We start from the raw sequence: 18,631 nt of genomic DNA, 5'->3' as shown, positions 1-18,631 counted from the left end.
TGCAGAGTTGGAGGAGTCGAGGCAAAAGTGCCATCCCTGCTGGTACACATTCGCTAGGAAGTACCTGATATGGGACTCCTGCCCCTGGTGGCTGCAGATAAAGGAGTGGGTGAAGTGCATGGTGATGGATCCTTTTCTGGATCTGGGTATCACCGTATGCATTGTGCTGAACACCCTCTTCATGGCCCTGGAGCACTATCCCATGACTGATGAGTTCAACACTATGCTTTCAGTGGGCAATCTGGTAAGGACTTTCTAATGATAGAGGTGGGCAGGTTTCCAACATTTGATGCACTTTCTCCTGAGTGCTGTTTGGTTAGCAGTGGAGAGGAAAGTTCCACTGAGAAATAAGTAAAGAGGAAAGATGAAGGGCATTAATTCAGATAATGTATTTCTATATCAGACAGCTGGGTTTTTTATAGCTAGTGCTGTGTGGGGACTCAAGGTCAAATAGGGCCATGTTGATCCTTTGTCAAAGGTTCTATTTGTGATTATCCTTGGTAAGAGGGAACACTTTTAGCAGGACTGATTCCCACATTTTGTATTTTGCCATCTCCCCCTACTGGTAAATTATAGACACCGCCGGGGTCTTCAAGTTTTCAAAAGAAGGCAAATAGAAGTGATACTCTGCCAAGTTGCTAATTTGTTAGTCCTGTTTGTTTGTGTGTTAGTGTTTTGTCAATTTGTCTTACAAAACCTTAAAATATTTCTATGAAATTTGGTAGAAACTCAAACCTCAGACTGAGTAACAAGTGTTCAGTTTTTGAAGCAGATCTGGCCTTTTTTTTTTTAACATTGTAAGAGGATATTTTGAAACATTCTTGATATTTCCTCAAAATTATGTGGATATTTTGGTCCTAAAACTGGGACACTTACATGTTACACTTTACACCTCTGTGATCTAAAACTCAACTTAAAAAAATTAAAGCTGCATTATTTGATATTTTCTGGTGACTTTGGGGCCTGGAACAACAAGCAAACTCATCACTGATCTAACCTTACAACAGTTGCCTTTTTATACATGCAGCAAATACAACGAAACATTTATGATTATATGTGACAAACTGAACCAAAGTACTTTTATGGTCCATAAAACCAAAACAATTAGCTAAAAGACACTAAAATGCTCAGTGGGGGGAATGGTAGAATTGGGTGCTGGTCATACATGGGTCACTACTAGCAACACCATTAAAGTACACATAGTCCATTGTTCATATAGAAATAATAATATGTGCAGCTTTAAGAAATATAGCAATGTTCCACTTGAACAGAAAACTTTGCTACTTTTCTACTTCTTATTTTTACTGTCCCTCTTCATGTTTCCTAGGTGTTCACAGGAATCTTTACAGCTGAGATGGTGTTGAAGCTGATTGCTCTGGATCCCTACTACTACTTCCAACAAGGCTGGAACATCTTTGACGGTGTCATTGTTTGCCTCAGTCTGATGGAGTTGGGTCTCTCCAATGTGGAGGGGCTGTCTGTCCTGCGATCTTTCAGACTGGTAACAGAAATCTTGAACTGTCACTCATGTACATTTGTTAAATTATCCTTTTTGACAATTTTATAGTTATTGCCTTTGTTTTCCGTTAATGAATGCAACCAATCAAATGTGATTGACATATAAGGATAATGATGGATGATGCTTTAATGTAGATTAAACTAAAATTAATGCTATATGAAAAATGTAAATAACGAGACAAAAAAATCTTGTAATCCAATATCAAACATACTGTAGAGAAGCATTATTAGTTTTCTTCACCTTGTTCTCTTCATCAGTTACGAGTCTTCAAGTTGGCAAAATCCTGGCCTACTCTGAACACCCTCATCAAGATCATCGGCAACTCGGTGGGTGCCCTGGGAAACCTGACGCTGGTGTTAGCCATCATCGTTTTCATATTTGCTGTGGTGGGCATGCAGCTGTTTGGCAAGAACTACCAGGACTGTGTGTGTAAGATCTCTATCGACTGTCAGCTGCCTCGATGGCACATGAAGGACTTCTTCCACTCCTTCCTGATTGTGTTCCGGGTGCTGTGTGGCGAATGGATCGAGACCATGTGGGATTGTATGGAAGTGGCCGGTCAGCCCCTCTGTATCCTGGTGTTCATGCTGGTCATGGTCATAGGGAACTTGGTGGTGAGTGTTATATTGCTTATATGATTTAAAATGTCTGTCAACAAATCCCATGACCAAAATCAAAACTGATAGAGCTTGCTTCTCTCTGTCAGAGAATTCCTTTGTTGTCACACGTTCTTTTTTGGTCTTTTTATTGGATTGTTGACAGTATCAAAAATACAAAAGTCAATTGCACGTCAATGAAAGCAGAGTAACTGCTGTCAAATCCCAATGATGATGTCATATGTAATCAGGGATTATGTTGCACTAGTGACGATCTGTGATTCCACACAACGGGACATCCTTGACCTGTTGTTGGTGGCTTATCATGATACATTTAGCAAACTCAGATATCTTTGTAGCTACAATGCTACAATTGTTTCCTTAAGCGCTCTTGAACATACTCCAGTCACTGAGAGTGGTTGTATCCAGCGTCATGCGACTGTCTTGCAGATTAGCATTAGCAGACTTCAAAACAGATCATGTCTGGACGACATATAAACCATCTGTTGTCCTTCCTAAGTAATATATGTATTATCTGCACATGCTGTCGTGCAAAGTGTAGCCACAACAGACACACTTTGCGCTACGAGCGGCTTTGCTGCTGCCTCATGACTAACAGGGTTTTTTATCCGCTGCTAATAAACTAAGCCTTATAAGTGACATTGTGACCTAAGGACTGTACAAAGGATCAGCCAAGGCCACAGAGTGTTCTCGCTGGCCAGCCATTTCAGCGGGTATTGAGTTTCAAACAGGATCAAACACAGCTCACACATCATTTCAAGCAGCTGTTTCTTTGCAAAATAGTCAATCTGTGTGACATCCCGTCAACTCATCAAGAAAAATCCAGGAAGTGCAGACATCTGACAGTTGCAGCATTCATTTGTGATCAGTGTAGTTTTACAGTGTCATTTTAGAAATCACACGTTAGTGTTGTAGTCGGTTTCTGTTGCACTATTTCAGCCTGAAAGAGTTTTTCTTTCATTATTATTTCATTATTAGATTTTCCATTCTATTTTTTACTAAGGGCAAGTTTAGACTCTTGGCCTGACCCTAACATAGATCAAGAGATTTGTATTATGTGTCTAAACAGGAAACAAATGAGCCACCAGCTAGTGGCTTTTCCATCTCATGCTAAGCACATATTAGAATAGTATTAAACACTGAAATATGAGTATTATCTGCACCACAATGAATTTATTTCTGTCATAAAAGTGTTTTAAAACCCTGTCAGGCTTTTAAAAAAAATGGAGCGAGGCTTTGAGTGTCGACTTCCTGTTGGATATGATTCAAACACCTGTTCCCAGCATGCCCTCTGTTCCTTCTGCCATTAAATGCTAGTTTGTTCCATATTTAATCTTACACTCGGAAATGTATCTGTCTGTCTGAAATTTTTTAAAACCTTTTTAGTGAAAAATATTTCTTTGTCTTTGCCTGGATGATGACTGACACTGGTGCCATTTAAATTAACCAGGCTGTAAACATGTTTATTTCTGCTGTGAAGATGGACATTTTAATAGGGGGGCTTGTGGCGGTTGATTTGTTTTGTAGCCAGCCTCAAGTGGCTGTTTGAGGAACAGCAGTTTTGGCGCTGCGCCGCATTGGCTTCACTTCAATGACACTGACGTTGCTGTTTGGCTACAGCTGATCAAAATCCAATGATTTAGATTAAGAACCTCTTAAAAACAAAAAAAATATATAAGGGGTAAATCTGCCATGATTTCTTTAGGAAACTTCATTATGTCTCATGCTAGACAGCAAAGCTGGACAGACACAAGGCTTAGAAAATGTTCAATTATGAAGTCACTTGTCTGTTCTACCTCCAGCACCATTATATGATCTTTACCCAGGTGGTTTCACTCCACATCACACTGTAAATTTAAAATCTAATTCAGTTCACTTCAATTTTATTTTTGTAGCTCAAATCATAAGAAAACTATATTATTTACAGAGACCCGACAATTAGATCTGCTAATACTCATTATCTCTGCCTTTTCAGTAGAACTGAGAAAAGATGAGGTGATACGACTTAAAGAGCACATAGCAGGTACTCTTGTTTTACAATTGCTGGATTCAGACACCTTTGATGACTCTATTTTGTTAAACAGATCACAATGATGCTCCTAGAAGAGATTTAAAGAATAGAATTTAACGGACAGAAATGTCCTCTGCATATTAATTGTGGGGAAGCTGTTTATCCAAAGGATTATCCAGCATGCTTAGGGGCGAGAAGGTCTGGGGGCATTCATCACTAATCATGTGCTCATGCTCACCATCTCTGACTGGCTCAGTGTCTACACAGACATTACGTATGCACACACATGCTACTCTGCAGAGATGTGCTTGATGCTTAAAGGTTTGTAGAAAGATAACTTGGGAGTTGGATGTTTGGTGCTGAAATTATTACCCAAATCCATATGTGTCTGAGAATTTATGGGTAGAATATCCTCCTGAATTTACAATGCAGGATTTACTTACATACTTACAGGGTAATCTCTGCTCTGATGTGTAAAGGAAGATAAATGACTCTAAATGACTCTGAACTGATAACAATGTACTGATTATTTCTCCAAATTAAATTCAGTGTAACATATAATTTGTCTATCAACAGGTGTTGAACCTTTTTCTGGCACTGTTGCTCAGCTCCTTCAGCTCTGACAACCTCTCTGCTCCAGACGAAGACGGTGATTTGAACAACATCCAAATTGCTATCGCTCGCATCAACACCGGTGTCTCCTGGCTCATCACAAGCATCATGAACATCTTCAACCGCAGCTTGATGCGTCGAAAGCAAAAGGCCAAAGAAACCAGTCAGGCCATTAAGCTGGCTGGAAATCACGTGGAAAGCAACGGGGGGATTTTTGGACGCTATGGAGAGAAGTACATCGTACCAGAGGGGGACAGCTACATGACAAACCCGAACTTAACTGTTATTGTTCCCATTGCACCTGGAGAGTCAGATGTGGAGTTTGTCGAGGAGGAGGACATTTCTGAGTCATCAGAGGATGAAGACAACAAAATGGTAAGTTTCCCATCTCCAGATATGTGTGTTACACTGGATCTGAACCCTTATGGTTTACTGTTGCACCAGTCTTTGGGTGGTTATCTACCAAAATAGTTTTTGCGAGAATATAGTCAGCTTAATTACTCAAATAACCATATTTACTAAATTTAAAGGGTAAATAATACTTCTCAACATGAAAGTTTAGTAAATAAATGAAACACTGTGTGGACTGTCAGATTCAACAACTTCACTTAACTTAAAGCTGCAAATAAACAGTGTTTTTGTTCTTGTTCTTAAATTTAAATTGCCATACCATTTACAGTAGACGTGTAAAAAGAAAAGGTAGCGCATATTTAAAATATGATGGAACCATGAGGAGGTCACATGTGATTTCTGGTCGCAGGTTGTTTACCTGTACCCAAGATATTTATAGAAAATGGGTTCATCAACATCTAGTTTTTAAATGAAATGGCATCCAACAAGTTGCAGAATCAGTTTCCAGTCCTCCAGTTCTGATTTGTTGCTATTCATGTTGTTCAGAAGTAAGAGAACAGTGAATGCAGAGAGACAGCCAGAAATCGAGGTGGGGGTGGGCTGTGAACTGGACACATAAGCTGTTAATCTATGAAGCAGACAAGGTGAACTCTATGTGATGTGATGTGCTGAGACAAATATAGCTTGGGAATCCAGATGTTTTATTTCAGTTTGAACAACTTCGTTATTAAGAGTTATCGACATGCTGTGAACATCTGGCAAAGTCTCCTCAGAAAGCAAATCAGCCAAAAAACTATACTTTCCGTTTATGTGTTTCATAAATCAACCAGACCTAATTCTTTTAGCAATTATCCAAACTGGCCAAATAATCAAGAGCATATCATTATCAGTGCCACGTTCCTGTAGCAGATGATTCAGGGACGGTTTATCTGTTTTGCTGTCATTGAACAACTACACACAACCAGTTGTAGTGTCTTGTACTTCAGCCTTTGTGAAATTATTATCATGGTGTAATGCTGATAAAATGTTGCTTTAAGCCACCTCTCTGTATGCCACGGTGAGGTGCTGTTTAACTTATTTGCACTTGATAAAGGGCTCATCTTTTCACATGTGTAAATAATAAAATGAATGGTGGCTAGATTCCATTTAGCTGCTTCAGTTTCAGACTCACACTCACACTTGCATGACTTACGTTTTCTGGGAATCAGCCCAATAATCATAGGGACAATATTTGAAGGCCCTGCACACCCATGCAGGTGTTTGCACTTATTTGGGTTTATTAGACTTCTAGTGGGCAGAGCTATGCTAAAATAAAGTACTAGTGGTATAAAAACTTGTGAGAAGAGGTCTAATTGGGCATAATAATTAATCACTCTGTGTGGGTGGACCATGTATTTGTATAGGGTTTAAGGGATCAGGGGTTGGGGATCACTATTCTAAGCATACTCCATGCCAAGAGTCTGACGGAGGTAACTAAACTATCCCCCGACTATTCATTATTGCACAATTTATTACAAGCAAGCTATAATTAAAGATATAGTTTGACATTTTGGGAACTACAGTTATTCACTTTCTTGCTGAGATTAAGATGAGATCTCTGTCACTCGCATGCCTGTACTGTAAATATGAGCTAGCCTGACTGTCGACAGGAAACATAATCCGCCTACCAGCACCTCTAAAGCTCACTAATTAACACGTTATATCTTGTTTGTTTAATCCGCACAAAAAACAGGGGTAAAAATAACATGGTTTTATGAGGAGCTATGTACCCGACTATTTCTTGGCTGGGTGCATTAAGTCTTGTCATGACCGTGAGGTTACACGGTCATTCTGTATTGATCTGGAGATATATTGTGTTTATTAGTGAGCTTTAGAGGTACAGGTTGGTGGATTTAGTTCAATTTTGACAGAGTTAGGCTAGCTGTTTGGCTGTTTAAATAATAGGGAAGCAATGACTGGCTGAGAGAATCAATATTAAGATCACCACACCCTGATGAGTGAAATGAGACTGAGTCATTAAAAATTTTTAGATGCTTATCGTTGGCTGATGTGATGCCTTCATTGGTATTTTAGGACCCATTAGACCATTGAACCACTATCTCTCTCTAACTTTCATGTGTATTAATTGATCCTGTCTTTCTCTCAGTCTCTTTTTATCAAGCTCCCTTTTTCTTTCTCTGGCCTGATTCACCCCATTTGCCCTTCCTGTTTTTCCTGGCTCCTTCAATCTCTCCATGTCCCGTGGGTGTTTGCTGCGGTTTGTTGTGGGTGTGTCGCTCATGTCCTCTCTGGCAGGACAGCGGCAGGCCAGATGTGAAGCCAGGTCCTGCAGAGCAGATTATACTGACACAGCTGAGCAGAGCCAGGCAGGGCCAGGCTGAGCTCAGCAGGCTGCAGTCTGGCACTCTCTCTCTCTTCCTTTTTTCTCTGCTGTGCTCTGCTCCACCACACCACACCAGAATTAGGCATCAGGGAAAAATAAAATAAATAAACTCCTCCAGCTGCTCGGCAGTAAATAAGGATACATTTGACACGTGTAGAGCTTTAAATACATACAAATAAGTTACTCTAGTAGTTACTTTACCTTAGTTACTCATTTCAAAAGTTTAAAGTTTTAAAACATTTAAAGTAGATCACTTTAAATAACAAAGAGCAAGCACATATGCTGAACTCAATACACACAATGATCACTATCCTGCCAGTACAGAGTACATGCAATCAGTGCTTCTTCCCACTGCTCTGTCTTCAAGCACTAAGACTGTTATCGCTGGTAATCTGGTCTCCAGGTCCTGTGGATGCTCTTTAATGCTAGATTAGTCTTCGTACTGGTTTATAGGATTGAAGCTGCACCTCTGTCCTATAAATCATGTTAAATATGTTGCTGTTACAACATGCGAAAATCTCATCAAAATTATATTGAAGCTCAGATGAGATTGAAAGGCAAGGCGGTACATAGCTTTGATGGGATGAATCCACGCTGAATACGGGGCAGAAAAATGCTTCACTGCATATGGCCACACCTCAAACACTGATGTCACAGTAGATGTTTAGTCGTCAACAGCTGATGGAAAGCACCTGCAAAATCCTTAAAATTTTATTCTATAAAATCTGTATTCTGTGCTATACATGTGTGTCGTTCATACACTGTTTCCTTGTTCAAGTACATAATAAATCTAAAAGTAACAATATAAGTGATAACAGTGAGACTTCTCATTCGCCAGGAGGAGATCAGCCTATCAGAGGGCAGCACAGTGGATCTGAGGAAACCTGGAGAAGAGATGGACAACTTGTCAGAGTTAGCTGAAGAGAGTATGGAGCCAGAGGAATGCTTCCCAGAATGTAAGAATTAAAAATTAAGAGTTGTAGCCAAAGTAAAACTATTAACATACCATATGGTCAAAGCTTCTGTGACATTTATTATGTTTTACCTCCATACTACTGTTCTTCATGTGGTGTAATCTGTACTGGTTTGTTACTGCCTTCATCCTCAGTCTGCTCGAGGCACTGTCAGTGTTGTGACATCGATACCAGCCATGCTCTGGGCCAGGTCTGGTGGAGGCTGAGGAAGACCTGCTACCAGATCGTAGAACACAGCTGGTTTGAGACTTTTATCATCTTCATGATCCTGCTCAGCAGTGGAGCTCTGGTACGGCTTCTAGGCATTATTAGAAAGATAAAATAATTATATGTATATATGTATATATAGGTTTTGCAGAGAAACACTGATATTTTACAGATTTTTCCAGAATTGTTACAATTAAACACCTTCAATAACTGACAGAATAATAATCTGGACATAAACATTTATATAATGAACCACATTTAAGATAGTTATTGTCATTTTACATAAACTTGTATGTAATTTAAGAAAGCAGAAAAAATACTGCATAAATAATATAATATACGATGAGAGATAATTTGTCACTATTGGCAGAAGACTTCAAATAAAAGTTAATGTAAAAGTTTTACATTTGTATACCCTTTTAGAAAACTGAAAACTACTGTAAAAAGTTTACCTCCATTCCATGTGATCTTCTATTTAACTGTCAACAAAACTATTGAAAATACATGTAAAAAACATGTAGACAGTATTTTGACAGCAAAATGGGACCTCTTTACGTCATTTCAGGTGGAATTTTGAGGCAATATACAAAACTTTCCAAACAGATGTTTTGTATGTTTAACACACAGTAGTGTTGTGGTCATACTGCTATTCGTCTTCTGCTGCAGGCATTTGAAGATATTTACATTGAGAAGAGAAAAGTCGTAAAGGTGGTGTTGGAGTCTGCCGACAAGGTCTTCTCCTACATCTTTGTGCTGGAGATGTTCCTCAAATGGATTGCATATGGCTTCAAGAAATATTTCACCAACTACTGGTGCTGGCTCGACTTTCTTATTGTGGATGTAAGTGAACATTTTGTTGTTGTGTTTTTGTTGCACTACATGAGAATGCAGGTTGAACTGTAATCCCTCTTATGTAGCTGAATGTATCTTTTGATGTTTGTGGGATTTTCAGCTTGGTAGGTTTCATATTATTCACAGGAAAGCACTTTACAGTTCATTTATACTTTGCAAATTTCTTGACTGTGCTCCCCCGACTATTTAAAGCCTATTTGCTCTCATGCCAGCATTTTGCCAGGCAAATAAAAAGAAGTGCTCCAGTGATTGGAGTCATGTTACACTTTGTGAGCATCTTCTTCTAAACTGTTGGGTAAAATGGATGTGGCACTGTAGTGTGTAGTCATCCAAAGTGCCTGAGGTGTGCAGCCTGAGGCCTGACTTGACCTCCTCTGATTTCACCTGCTGTTACACAGATTGCGACAGACCGCTCTATTGTTAGGGTAAGTTGTAGTTAGCAGGTTCCAGGTGAGTATGGGCTCTGAGATTGGAAACTTACATCCACATCACAAATGCTTCTGTGTTTCTTCACTCGTAAGTGCTTTCTGTTGTGATATTAAAAGCCACCGTCTTGTTGCCAAACAAATGCACTTCTTATGAAATGTGTTAAAAAACTATTGTACTTGAATTATGTACTTCAGGACCTTGGCTTTTATATCAAAAGCAAATTCAGTGCCATATACTCTTAAGGTTTATCTACAGAAGATTTGGTTCTTTACACAGCATATCAAACCAATAAAATCATAGCTGGACAGACATTAGTCTTTTTTGTTTATTTAGAAATGCACCGGTTGAGTTCATGTCTAAACTGTTGTTTCTGATTCATGTAGTGAGTGTTATTTGTTATGTATGTTTAGAAGAAAAGACAAATACTGTTGGTCAACTACCTTTTGTTTCTCTCTAAATTAGCACCTTACTTACTTTAGTCTTTTTTTGCTTTGTTTTTTTCTGTCTGTACTTTCTTGGAGCCGCATTTCTTGTATCGAGAATAAACTTACTTTATCTGAATATCTTCTTTAGATATATTGGACAAACACACATGTAAATAGACTTTTATAAAGAAATAAAGACCATTGGGACCTTATTGGTCCTAAATTGTTTTTATTAACTTATTGGATCAAATTGGGAAAAATTGGCAAAGACAGATTCTTTATAAAACTCACTCTATTTGATATATATACATTTTATATGCATATATAGCTGAGTATGCATGCATGGTCACTATATCTATATGTGCATACTTGTCTGTGTTTTGTCATCATCAGTCATGACATGGATTTTCTTCTTTTTACTTTTTTCATCATGTCATTTCCATTCATAGCTGTCATCCAAGGGTCATTCAACAGCGGAATACCATTTTGTTTTGTTTTGGATGTAGAATAGAGTGGAAGTCTAAATTTGCGAAAAGACAATATAACAACCAAACCAAATCTAAACCAAAAAAAATATGTATTTATGTTCCTAACTGTGGAATGTCCCAAAGTGCACAAAACTCTAAAATATGGCTCTTTAAGTTTTCAGTTATGTTTTTGACCTGCATTTTATGATCTTTTATGTTTTTTCTTTAAAGTTTTATAATTGCTCAGAAAATATATGCCGCTCCTTGACTAATATTGACGTCATTCAGTCCTTTTCACATTATTTGTATTCTTTTTCTTATATTATTAAAAATATATTTCTACTTTCCCCCCAAAGGTTTAAACATGAACAAATATTGATTTACGCATTTGAATTCATCTCATGATTCTGACAGTAAACGTGTCTTTTTGTCCTAAATATAGGTGTCCTTGATCAGCCTGGTAGCAAATTCACTGGGATATTCTGACTTTGCTGCAATCAAGTCCCTGAGGACCCTGCGGGCTTTGAGACCTCTCCGAGCTCTGTCCAGATTTGAGGGCATGCGGGTGAGAAAAACATTTTCTGAACTGCACTCCTTTTTACAACAGAGTTTGATTGGTTGGAGTAAAATGTCTCAACAACTGTTGCCATGACTGTTGCCACAACTGCTCTCAGGGCGCTGCTCTGTGTGACTGCCCATCAACTGACTTTTCCTCTAGCACCACCATCACATCAAAATTTGTCCTTCAACATTCTGGTTTATGACCCACTACAAGAAAAACTAATGCCATCGCCATCAGCCTCAGCTGTATTTTGTGTTGTGCTAATTAGCAAGTGTTACCATGCTTACATGCTAAACTAAGATGGAGAATATAGCAAACTTGCTTAAGTCCATCATCACACAGCTACTATCATGGCTGTAGACTTGTTCTTGTTTAGTTTCTATGAACCTTACTGATGTGGTTCAATTGCAATCATGTTGGCATTACCCACTTGTTTACCCTTAAAATATAATTATATAAAATAAAATCTAAATTTTTGTTGGGAAGTTTGGGAAAAGTTACATTTCAACTTGAGGACACTCAACACAAACATACATTCATGTTTTCATCAGATTGAAGTATAGTTTTTATGAGCTAAATAAAAACTAACTATCTGAAACCAGGCTAATAAAGAACCTCGGTGCTATGAGATTAAGCTGTATCTCATCTGGTCATCAGGTGGTCGTGAACGCTCTTATAGGAGCCATCCCCTCCATCATGAACGTGCTGCTCGTGTGTCTCATCTTTTGGCTCATCTTCAGCATCATGGGGGTCAACCTGTTTGCCGGCAAGTTCGGGAAGTGTGTAAACAGAACAGGCTTGATCCACAGTGTCTCTGTAGTCAACAACAAGTCAGAGTGTCTCTCTATGAATGACACCCAGTTCTACTGGACAAAAGTGAAGGTCAACTTCGACAATGTTGGACTTGGTTACCTTTCCCTTCTGCAAGTAGTAAGTTTTTTATGCCGCCTTATTTGGAGCTAAGTCTGTTAAACATGCTTTGATTTTAGGAGTCATGTTGTTCTTATGTCATGATGAACTGATGTTTTTCTATAGATAGAATCAATGATTCACAATGCAGTGCTCAGACAGTAATGTTCTGTAATATTTATTGTCCTATAGGCTACATTTAAAGGATGGATGGAAATAATGCATGCAGCTGTTGATTCAAGAGGAGTAAGTATGTCTGCTTACTTCCAGGCGCTTCATCACAAACATGTCAGTATAACCAGCTAACTTTAAAACTGTTTGATTCCAGGTGGAGGAACAACCCATTAGAGAAATCAACCTCTACATGTACCTATACTTTGTCGTCTTCATCATATTCGGCTCCTTCTTCACCCTCAATCTCTTCATCGGTGTCATTATTGACAATTTCAATCAGCAGAAGAGAAAGATGAGTATTGACAACACTGATGTCAGACTTGAATCACAGGCTTGGTATTTGCAAGTAATTCTGTACCTGTATAAGATGGATGTAATTTAGTGGCCACTTCTGAGAGAAACAGCTTGTTTTGTCACCTTGAACATTTTTCTGTAAAAATAATGTTTGGTGTTTTTGTTTTTCTTTACTTAGGTGGACAAGACATCTTTATGACTGAAGAACAGAAGAAGTACTATAATGCTATGAAGAAGTTAGGATCCAAAAAGCCTCAAAAACCAATCCCAAGGCCTGCGGTAAAATAATAACATCCTTTAGATATTTGTATATGTACTTTTTCTGCGCCTTTTATGTTGCATATCATCCTGCCTGCTGTTCTTTATAATAAAATACTCATAATGTTATATTCACTGACTGATTTGCCATTTGTATTTCCCAACCCTAGAACATTCTCCAAGCCTTCTTCTTTGATCTTGTGTCCAAGCAAGCCTTTGACATCATAATCATGATGCTCATCATCGTCAACATGGTGACCATGATGGTGGAAACTGATGAGCAGTCAGAGCGCATGGAGTCGGTCCTCAACAAGATCAACCTGGTCTTCATCGTGCTCTTCACCACTGAATGCCTGATCAAGATCTTCGCCCTCCGTTGTTATTTCTTCACAGTTGCGTGGAACATCTTTGATTTTGTGGTGATAATTCTTTCTATCGTGGGTAAGTAAAAATACACTGCCAAAAAGAGATACATCCTTAACTCACCCATGCCAATTATATATGTATGTTTTAAGTATCGTTGGTTTATCTGTTTTTACAGAATATCTTTTAAACATCAAATTTACATCCTACTCTCAAACCCGCTCTCGCCTTGTGTTTCTCTGTCTTTTCAGGGATTGTTCTTGCAGACATCATTGAGAAATACTTTGTATCTCCAACCCTGTTTCGAGTCATCAGACTGGCAAGAATAGGGCGTGTACTTCGACTTATACGTGCAGCCAAAGGAATAAGGACTCTACTGTTTGCCTTAATGATGTCCATGCCAGCACTGTTCAACATTGGTCTCCTGCTTTTCCTCGTCATGTTCATCTATGCTATCTTTGGTATGGCAAACTTTGCCTATGTGAAAAAACAAGATGGGGTTGACGACATGTTTAACTTTGAGACATTTGGGAATAGTATGATCTGCCTTTTTCAGATCAGCACCTCGGCAGGTTGGGACAACCTCCTCAGTCCTATAATGTCCAGCTCCCCAGAAGAGTGCGACATCAACTTTGTCAATACAGGAACTAACACCCGGGGAAACTGTGGCAGCCCCTCGGTGGGCATAGCTTTCTTTGTCAGTTACATAATAATTTCTTTCCTCATTGTGGTAAATATGTATATAGCTATCATTCTGGAGAACTTCAGTGTTGCCACAGAGGAGAGTACAGAGCCACTGAGTGAGGATGACTTTGAAATGTTTTATGAAGTTTGGGAGAAGTTTGATTCTGAGGCCACACAGTTCATTGAGTTTTCCATGCTGTCAATCTTTGCCGACACTTTGTCAGAGCCGTTGCGCATAGCCAAGCCCAATAGGTTCAAGCTTATCTCCATGGACCTTCCCATGGTCAGCGGGGATAGGATCCACTGCCTGGACATCCTGTTTGCCTTCACAAAGCGTGTCCTGGGAGAATCGGGTGAAATGGACGCACTCAAGCAGCAAATGGAGGAGAAGTTCATGATGACTAACCCCTCTAAGATTTCCCACGAGCCTATCACTTCCACATTGCGCCGCAAACTGGAGGAGGTGTCCGCAATCATCATCCAGAGGTGTTATAGGAGGCATCTGATGCGTCGGCAGATGAAGCAGGCATCTTACCTCTACAGACAGATTAACTGTGAGACTGTTGTGGATGTGGAGCATGTTCCAGAAACAGAGGGCCTGATAGCCTCCATGATACAGCACTATGGGCCAGTGGGGGTGGAGGTAGTAGAAACATCAGAGGACACTCAAATGTTCTCACCACCATCTTATGAAAGTGTGACCAGGGCAGACAGTGACCTCCCTGAGATTGTCAGATCACTATCCAGAGACTCTGAACTTGGGGACCCTGGTGAAAACTATGAGGAAACTCTTCTTTGAGACTCGACCGTGTGGAGAGTGTTTGTGTGTTTTTTGTCTGTTTTGTTTACAGCAGAGAATATAGCTCAAAATCACTAATGGTCAAAGAGATTAACCTTTTTTATATGTATTAGCAGATGCAAATCAAATATGCAATATTTTAAAGTAATTCACACCCTCTGTTTAAATTGAACAAGTAAATTTTGTCACAACCTCCATGAGAGGGGGAGAAACGCTGCTAGCTAGCAGGCTGGTCAATTAGTTACATGCACTGAAATTATTTTATTACAGTTGACATCGGTTTAATCTATTTTTGTTGCAAATATTCCTCAGCACTTGTACAGTGAAATTTGTGTCTGGAGGCCACATCAAGGTCAACTCATTGCTGAGAAATAAAATCTGGTTCACAAAGTTGACAAAGACAACAGAAGGAGACATACATACATGATGTCCTGCAAAAGAAAATAAAGTCGTATAAGGAGCCTCTAAAAGAGATATTTTCATCCACAAAGTAGCTAACAAAATAAAGGGGAAACATTAGGAACATCTCTTGCAGAAGACAGCGTTTGCGTTTCTGTGGACAGTTGAATGAAAAATTGGATATGTATATGTGTGAGACATGTTTTGCAGGCATTTTCTAATATTACAAATTCTTTCATATACATGTCCAAATGTTCTAATATTATTATATAATACAGATTTTACCATACAAGTGCTCAGAGGCTTTGAAAAACGTTTACAGCTGTGTGGCTATCTGGTTTAACAACATATTGTAGCTATGCAGCTTACATACATCAACATAAATCAACAATTAGCATTAACAGTTAGCTAGTGTAGCTGCTATAAAGCTATTACTGGGTGTTACTAAAACGAGTTTAACCAAAACTAACAATTTTGACATTTGAAAATGTAAGGAAAAACATTTATAATATACATATGCTATTGTAAGCCAAAATTGTGAATTAATAATAATAATTTATAATGTTTAGTGTTTTTTATGAGTTGTGTCTTCAACAGAAAGTGATTCTTTGATTTGCACTTTGATTGAATTAAGTTGCTTTATACTGTATATAATGATAGAGACATGATGTGAAGAAAATCACAATATAATATCTTATTCAGTCTATACTACTACAAATATGAAGAAATATACTGTAATACTTTTAATGTGGAAAAAATTATTTTGTCAGACATAGCACATCACAAGTTTCACTTGTATCGATGTATCAATTACAAAGAAGGGCTCTGTGTACCGATAATGACTGAATTATGTGCCTGATTTTGATTGTTGTCTGCACACTTCTCTTTATCTCTTTATACCATTTAATTTGATCTGATGGATGTGAATTGGAAGAGCATGAATGCACTGAAAGCTCATTTTGTAATCAACTTTTAGGCTGTGTAAAGTATGCAAAGCTAATTTTTACCTACTATTTTTTGTAATGTATTTGTACTGAAAGACCATTTCAGTGACTCTCATGATGGCCATAATAATATGATATGAATAATATGATATGATGACGTTATATAAATATACTGTGTTCATTTTTATATAAAAAACCTGATTGTCTGTATTGCATTTAGGTTGACCATTTCATGGATTGTTATATCAAACGGTAATAAAACCTTCAGTACAGTTCAAATAGTTGGATACACATGGTTTTGCTTTTGTTAATACATTGCCATTTACTTATTTCAGATTTATAGTTTTGAACATACTTATAATATAATGAAAAGTAAAATTCTGAGTAGTGTCTCTCTATTTTCACATGAAGAACAGGTTAGCTGATTTGACCTCATTATAAAGCAGGGCGCTGTTAAATCTGATCCATGTGTATAAAAAAATAACAGGACAGATGTGCAAACCTCTGCATCTCCATGGCTGCTATCCCTGTGATTGTATTGCCCTTTAAAGCTTGAATTTGTTTATAATGCCTCCACAAATACAGTACAATCACTTAAAAACCCTTCAACAATGTAGCCAAAATGGTCTGTGCTGATTAATGAATTCATCTATTTATTGAAGTATGTTACAGAGTAGAGGATCATGTTTTAAAACACACACACACACACACACACACACACACACACACACACTAATGCTGCTGCATGATTAACCACCAGAAAAACTACAGTGGAAAAATCTACTGATTTATAGTGCACAATCACAGAAAAACAATAAAACCAAAGAAATTGGAATCTTTCTTTTTTTGGCATTTGTGTGTATTTTCCGTCTCTAGCACACAGATTTTCCTACTTCAGTGAGTTGTCATACAAAAATATTTTGTTAGGCGTAGATTTCTGCGACAAATTCAAGTTAATAGTTGAGCACGGCCACATTTTCAGTTTGGAAAAAAATCATCAAGGGTGCCAATTTGGATTTAGCCCCACAGAGATTTCCTCTCTCTGGTTGGTCAAATCCAACTCTGACCAGCTGGGATAGAGGGATAATCTGTGTGTAAAAAAAAATCACTTGTTTTAATTACACATTCACAGACACTCAAATGCACACACTCTCTCTGTCTTCCACGCTTTTACACACACGCACAAGTAGACATGCATGCATTGACACTACTACCAAACACACACAATATGTTAGTCGTCCACCGTCATTATAGACAGATGCTTACTTTGAATTTAATTTGGTTTGAGCATGAAGTGCCAGAAAATATGACTTGACTGAATGTGACTTGGTAATTGATCTGATTTTTAAGCATTTGGACATGTGGCAGAGATTAAAGCTTCATCAGAGAGAGCAAACATTTTTTAAAAGATTAAAGAGGCACTATGTCTAATTACAAAACGCACCAGTGCACAGTAAAACACAACATGTCAATGTAATGCATTACAAAACGTCTACATATAATGTGGTTATGCTAAACTCTAATACAAAAGACATTTGATGAATTGCCTGTTCTTTGTGTGCCATTTATTCAAATGAGTTACGAAGGTCACATGAAGATGTCATCAGTCAGAGGGGTCAATGGGAATGTAATTGATTTTTTAAGATGATAGTCTATGTGTCTTCATATTTGTCAAACAAGTTTGACATATTATTATTATGTATTATTATATATTATTTTATTAGTAAGAACATTTCCAGTAAAGAAAATTAATCAAAATTTTGACTTGAACCTTTTGAGTGAAAAGATGAACGTTCTTCACATCCTACAGATATGAAGCAACATTAGTATTCATATGTAGTCATCTTTTCATCCACCTCCAAATTTCAGGCAATGTAATTCCATAGTCTACAAGCTACTCAAATTTTAATAAACTTTTCAATTTTTATTTATTAAAGTGTATCAGCTGTGGTGGCAAATTATTAGTCCTGTGCTGACAAAGTCAAAATCGAGGTTGACCTCGCTAAAAGAGCCGAGAACCGAAAAAAAAGAAAAAGAAAAGAAAACGAGAGGAAATAGCCTTTTTAGGTAGAAGAGGCACCTTCTGTCAATCGCCATACACTGCAGGGATTTACTTGGTGTCATCGTGGCTAATGCTGCCCAGATGGTCTGATGAGGCACTATCTAATTACTTTTCCCATGGTTACTCTATTTCCGATGAATACTGGGCCCTCCCTGTTAAAGAGCCTTCACTGCCACCACCAGGGGATTCATGCATCTACAGGTCAGTCTGAAGAAAGACTGTCACCTGTAATAGTCTGAGGTGATACTGTGACTGTAAGGGTCTGTAAGGGACAACAGAGGGGCAGACAACATGAAACATTTAGGTCTACCTGGAAAACATGTGGCCCACACCGTA

The 18,631-nt window shown here is 38.2% G+C and overlaps 1 protein-coding gene across 1 annotated transcript in view; it reads left to right on the top strand.

Moving 5' to 3' along the window:
* The window catches only part of scn12aa (sodium channel, voltage gated, type XII, alpha a), a 31,810-nt gene extending 16,143 nt beyond the window's left edge, over positions 1-15,667 (top strand). The window contains exons 14-27 of the mRNA XM_019257205.1: positions 6-244; positions 1,328-1,501; positions 1,777-2,133; positions 4,724-5,161; positions 8,332-8,449; positions 8,602-8,756; positions 9,341-9,514; positions 11,290-11,412; positions 12,067-12,339; positions 12,511-12,564; positions 12,647-12,788; positions 12,965-13,065; positions 13,215-13,485; positions 13,659-15,667. Of these exons, the coding sequence (XP_019112750.1) occupies positions 6-244; positions 1,328-1,501; positions 1,777-2,133; positions 4,724-5,161; positions 8,332-8,449; positions 8,602-8,756; positions 9,341-9,514; positions 11,290-11,412; positions 12,067-12,339; positions 12,511-12,564; positions 12,647-12,788; positions 12,965-13,065; positions 13,215-13,485; positions 13,659-14,890 (3,851 nt within the window). The 3' untranslated portion in view covers positions 14,891-15,667. The remainder of the gene's footprint in view (positions 1-5; positions 245-1,327; positions 1,502-1,776; positions 2,134-4,723; positions 5,162-8,331; positions 8,450-8,601; positions 8,757-9,340; positions 9,515-11,289; positions 11,413-12,066; positions 12,340-12,510; positions 12,565-12,646; positions 12,789-12,964; positions 13,066-13,214; positions 13,486-13,658) is intronic.
* Positions 15,668-18,631: the final 2,964 nt, after the last annotated feature.

Source organism: Larimichthys crocea, chromosome X (assembly GCF_000972845.2).
Source record: "Larimichthys crocea isolate SSNF chromosome X, L_crocea_2.0, whole genome shotgun sequence".
Classification (NCBI taxonomy): domain Eukaryota; kingdom Metazoa; phylum Chordata; class Actinopteri; family Sciaenidae; genus Larimichthys; species Larimichthys crocea.
This window is presented reverse-complemented; position numbering and strand designations above follow the sequence as displayed.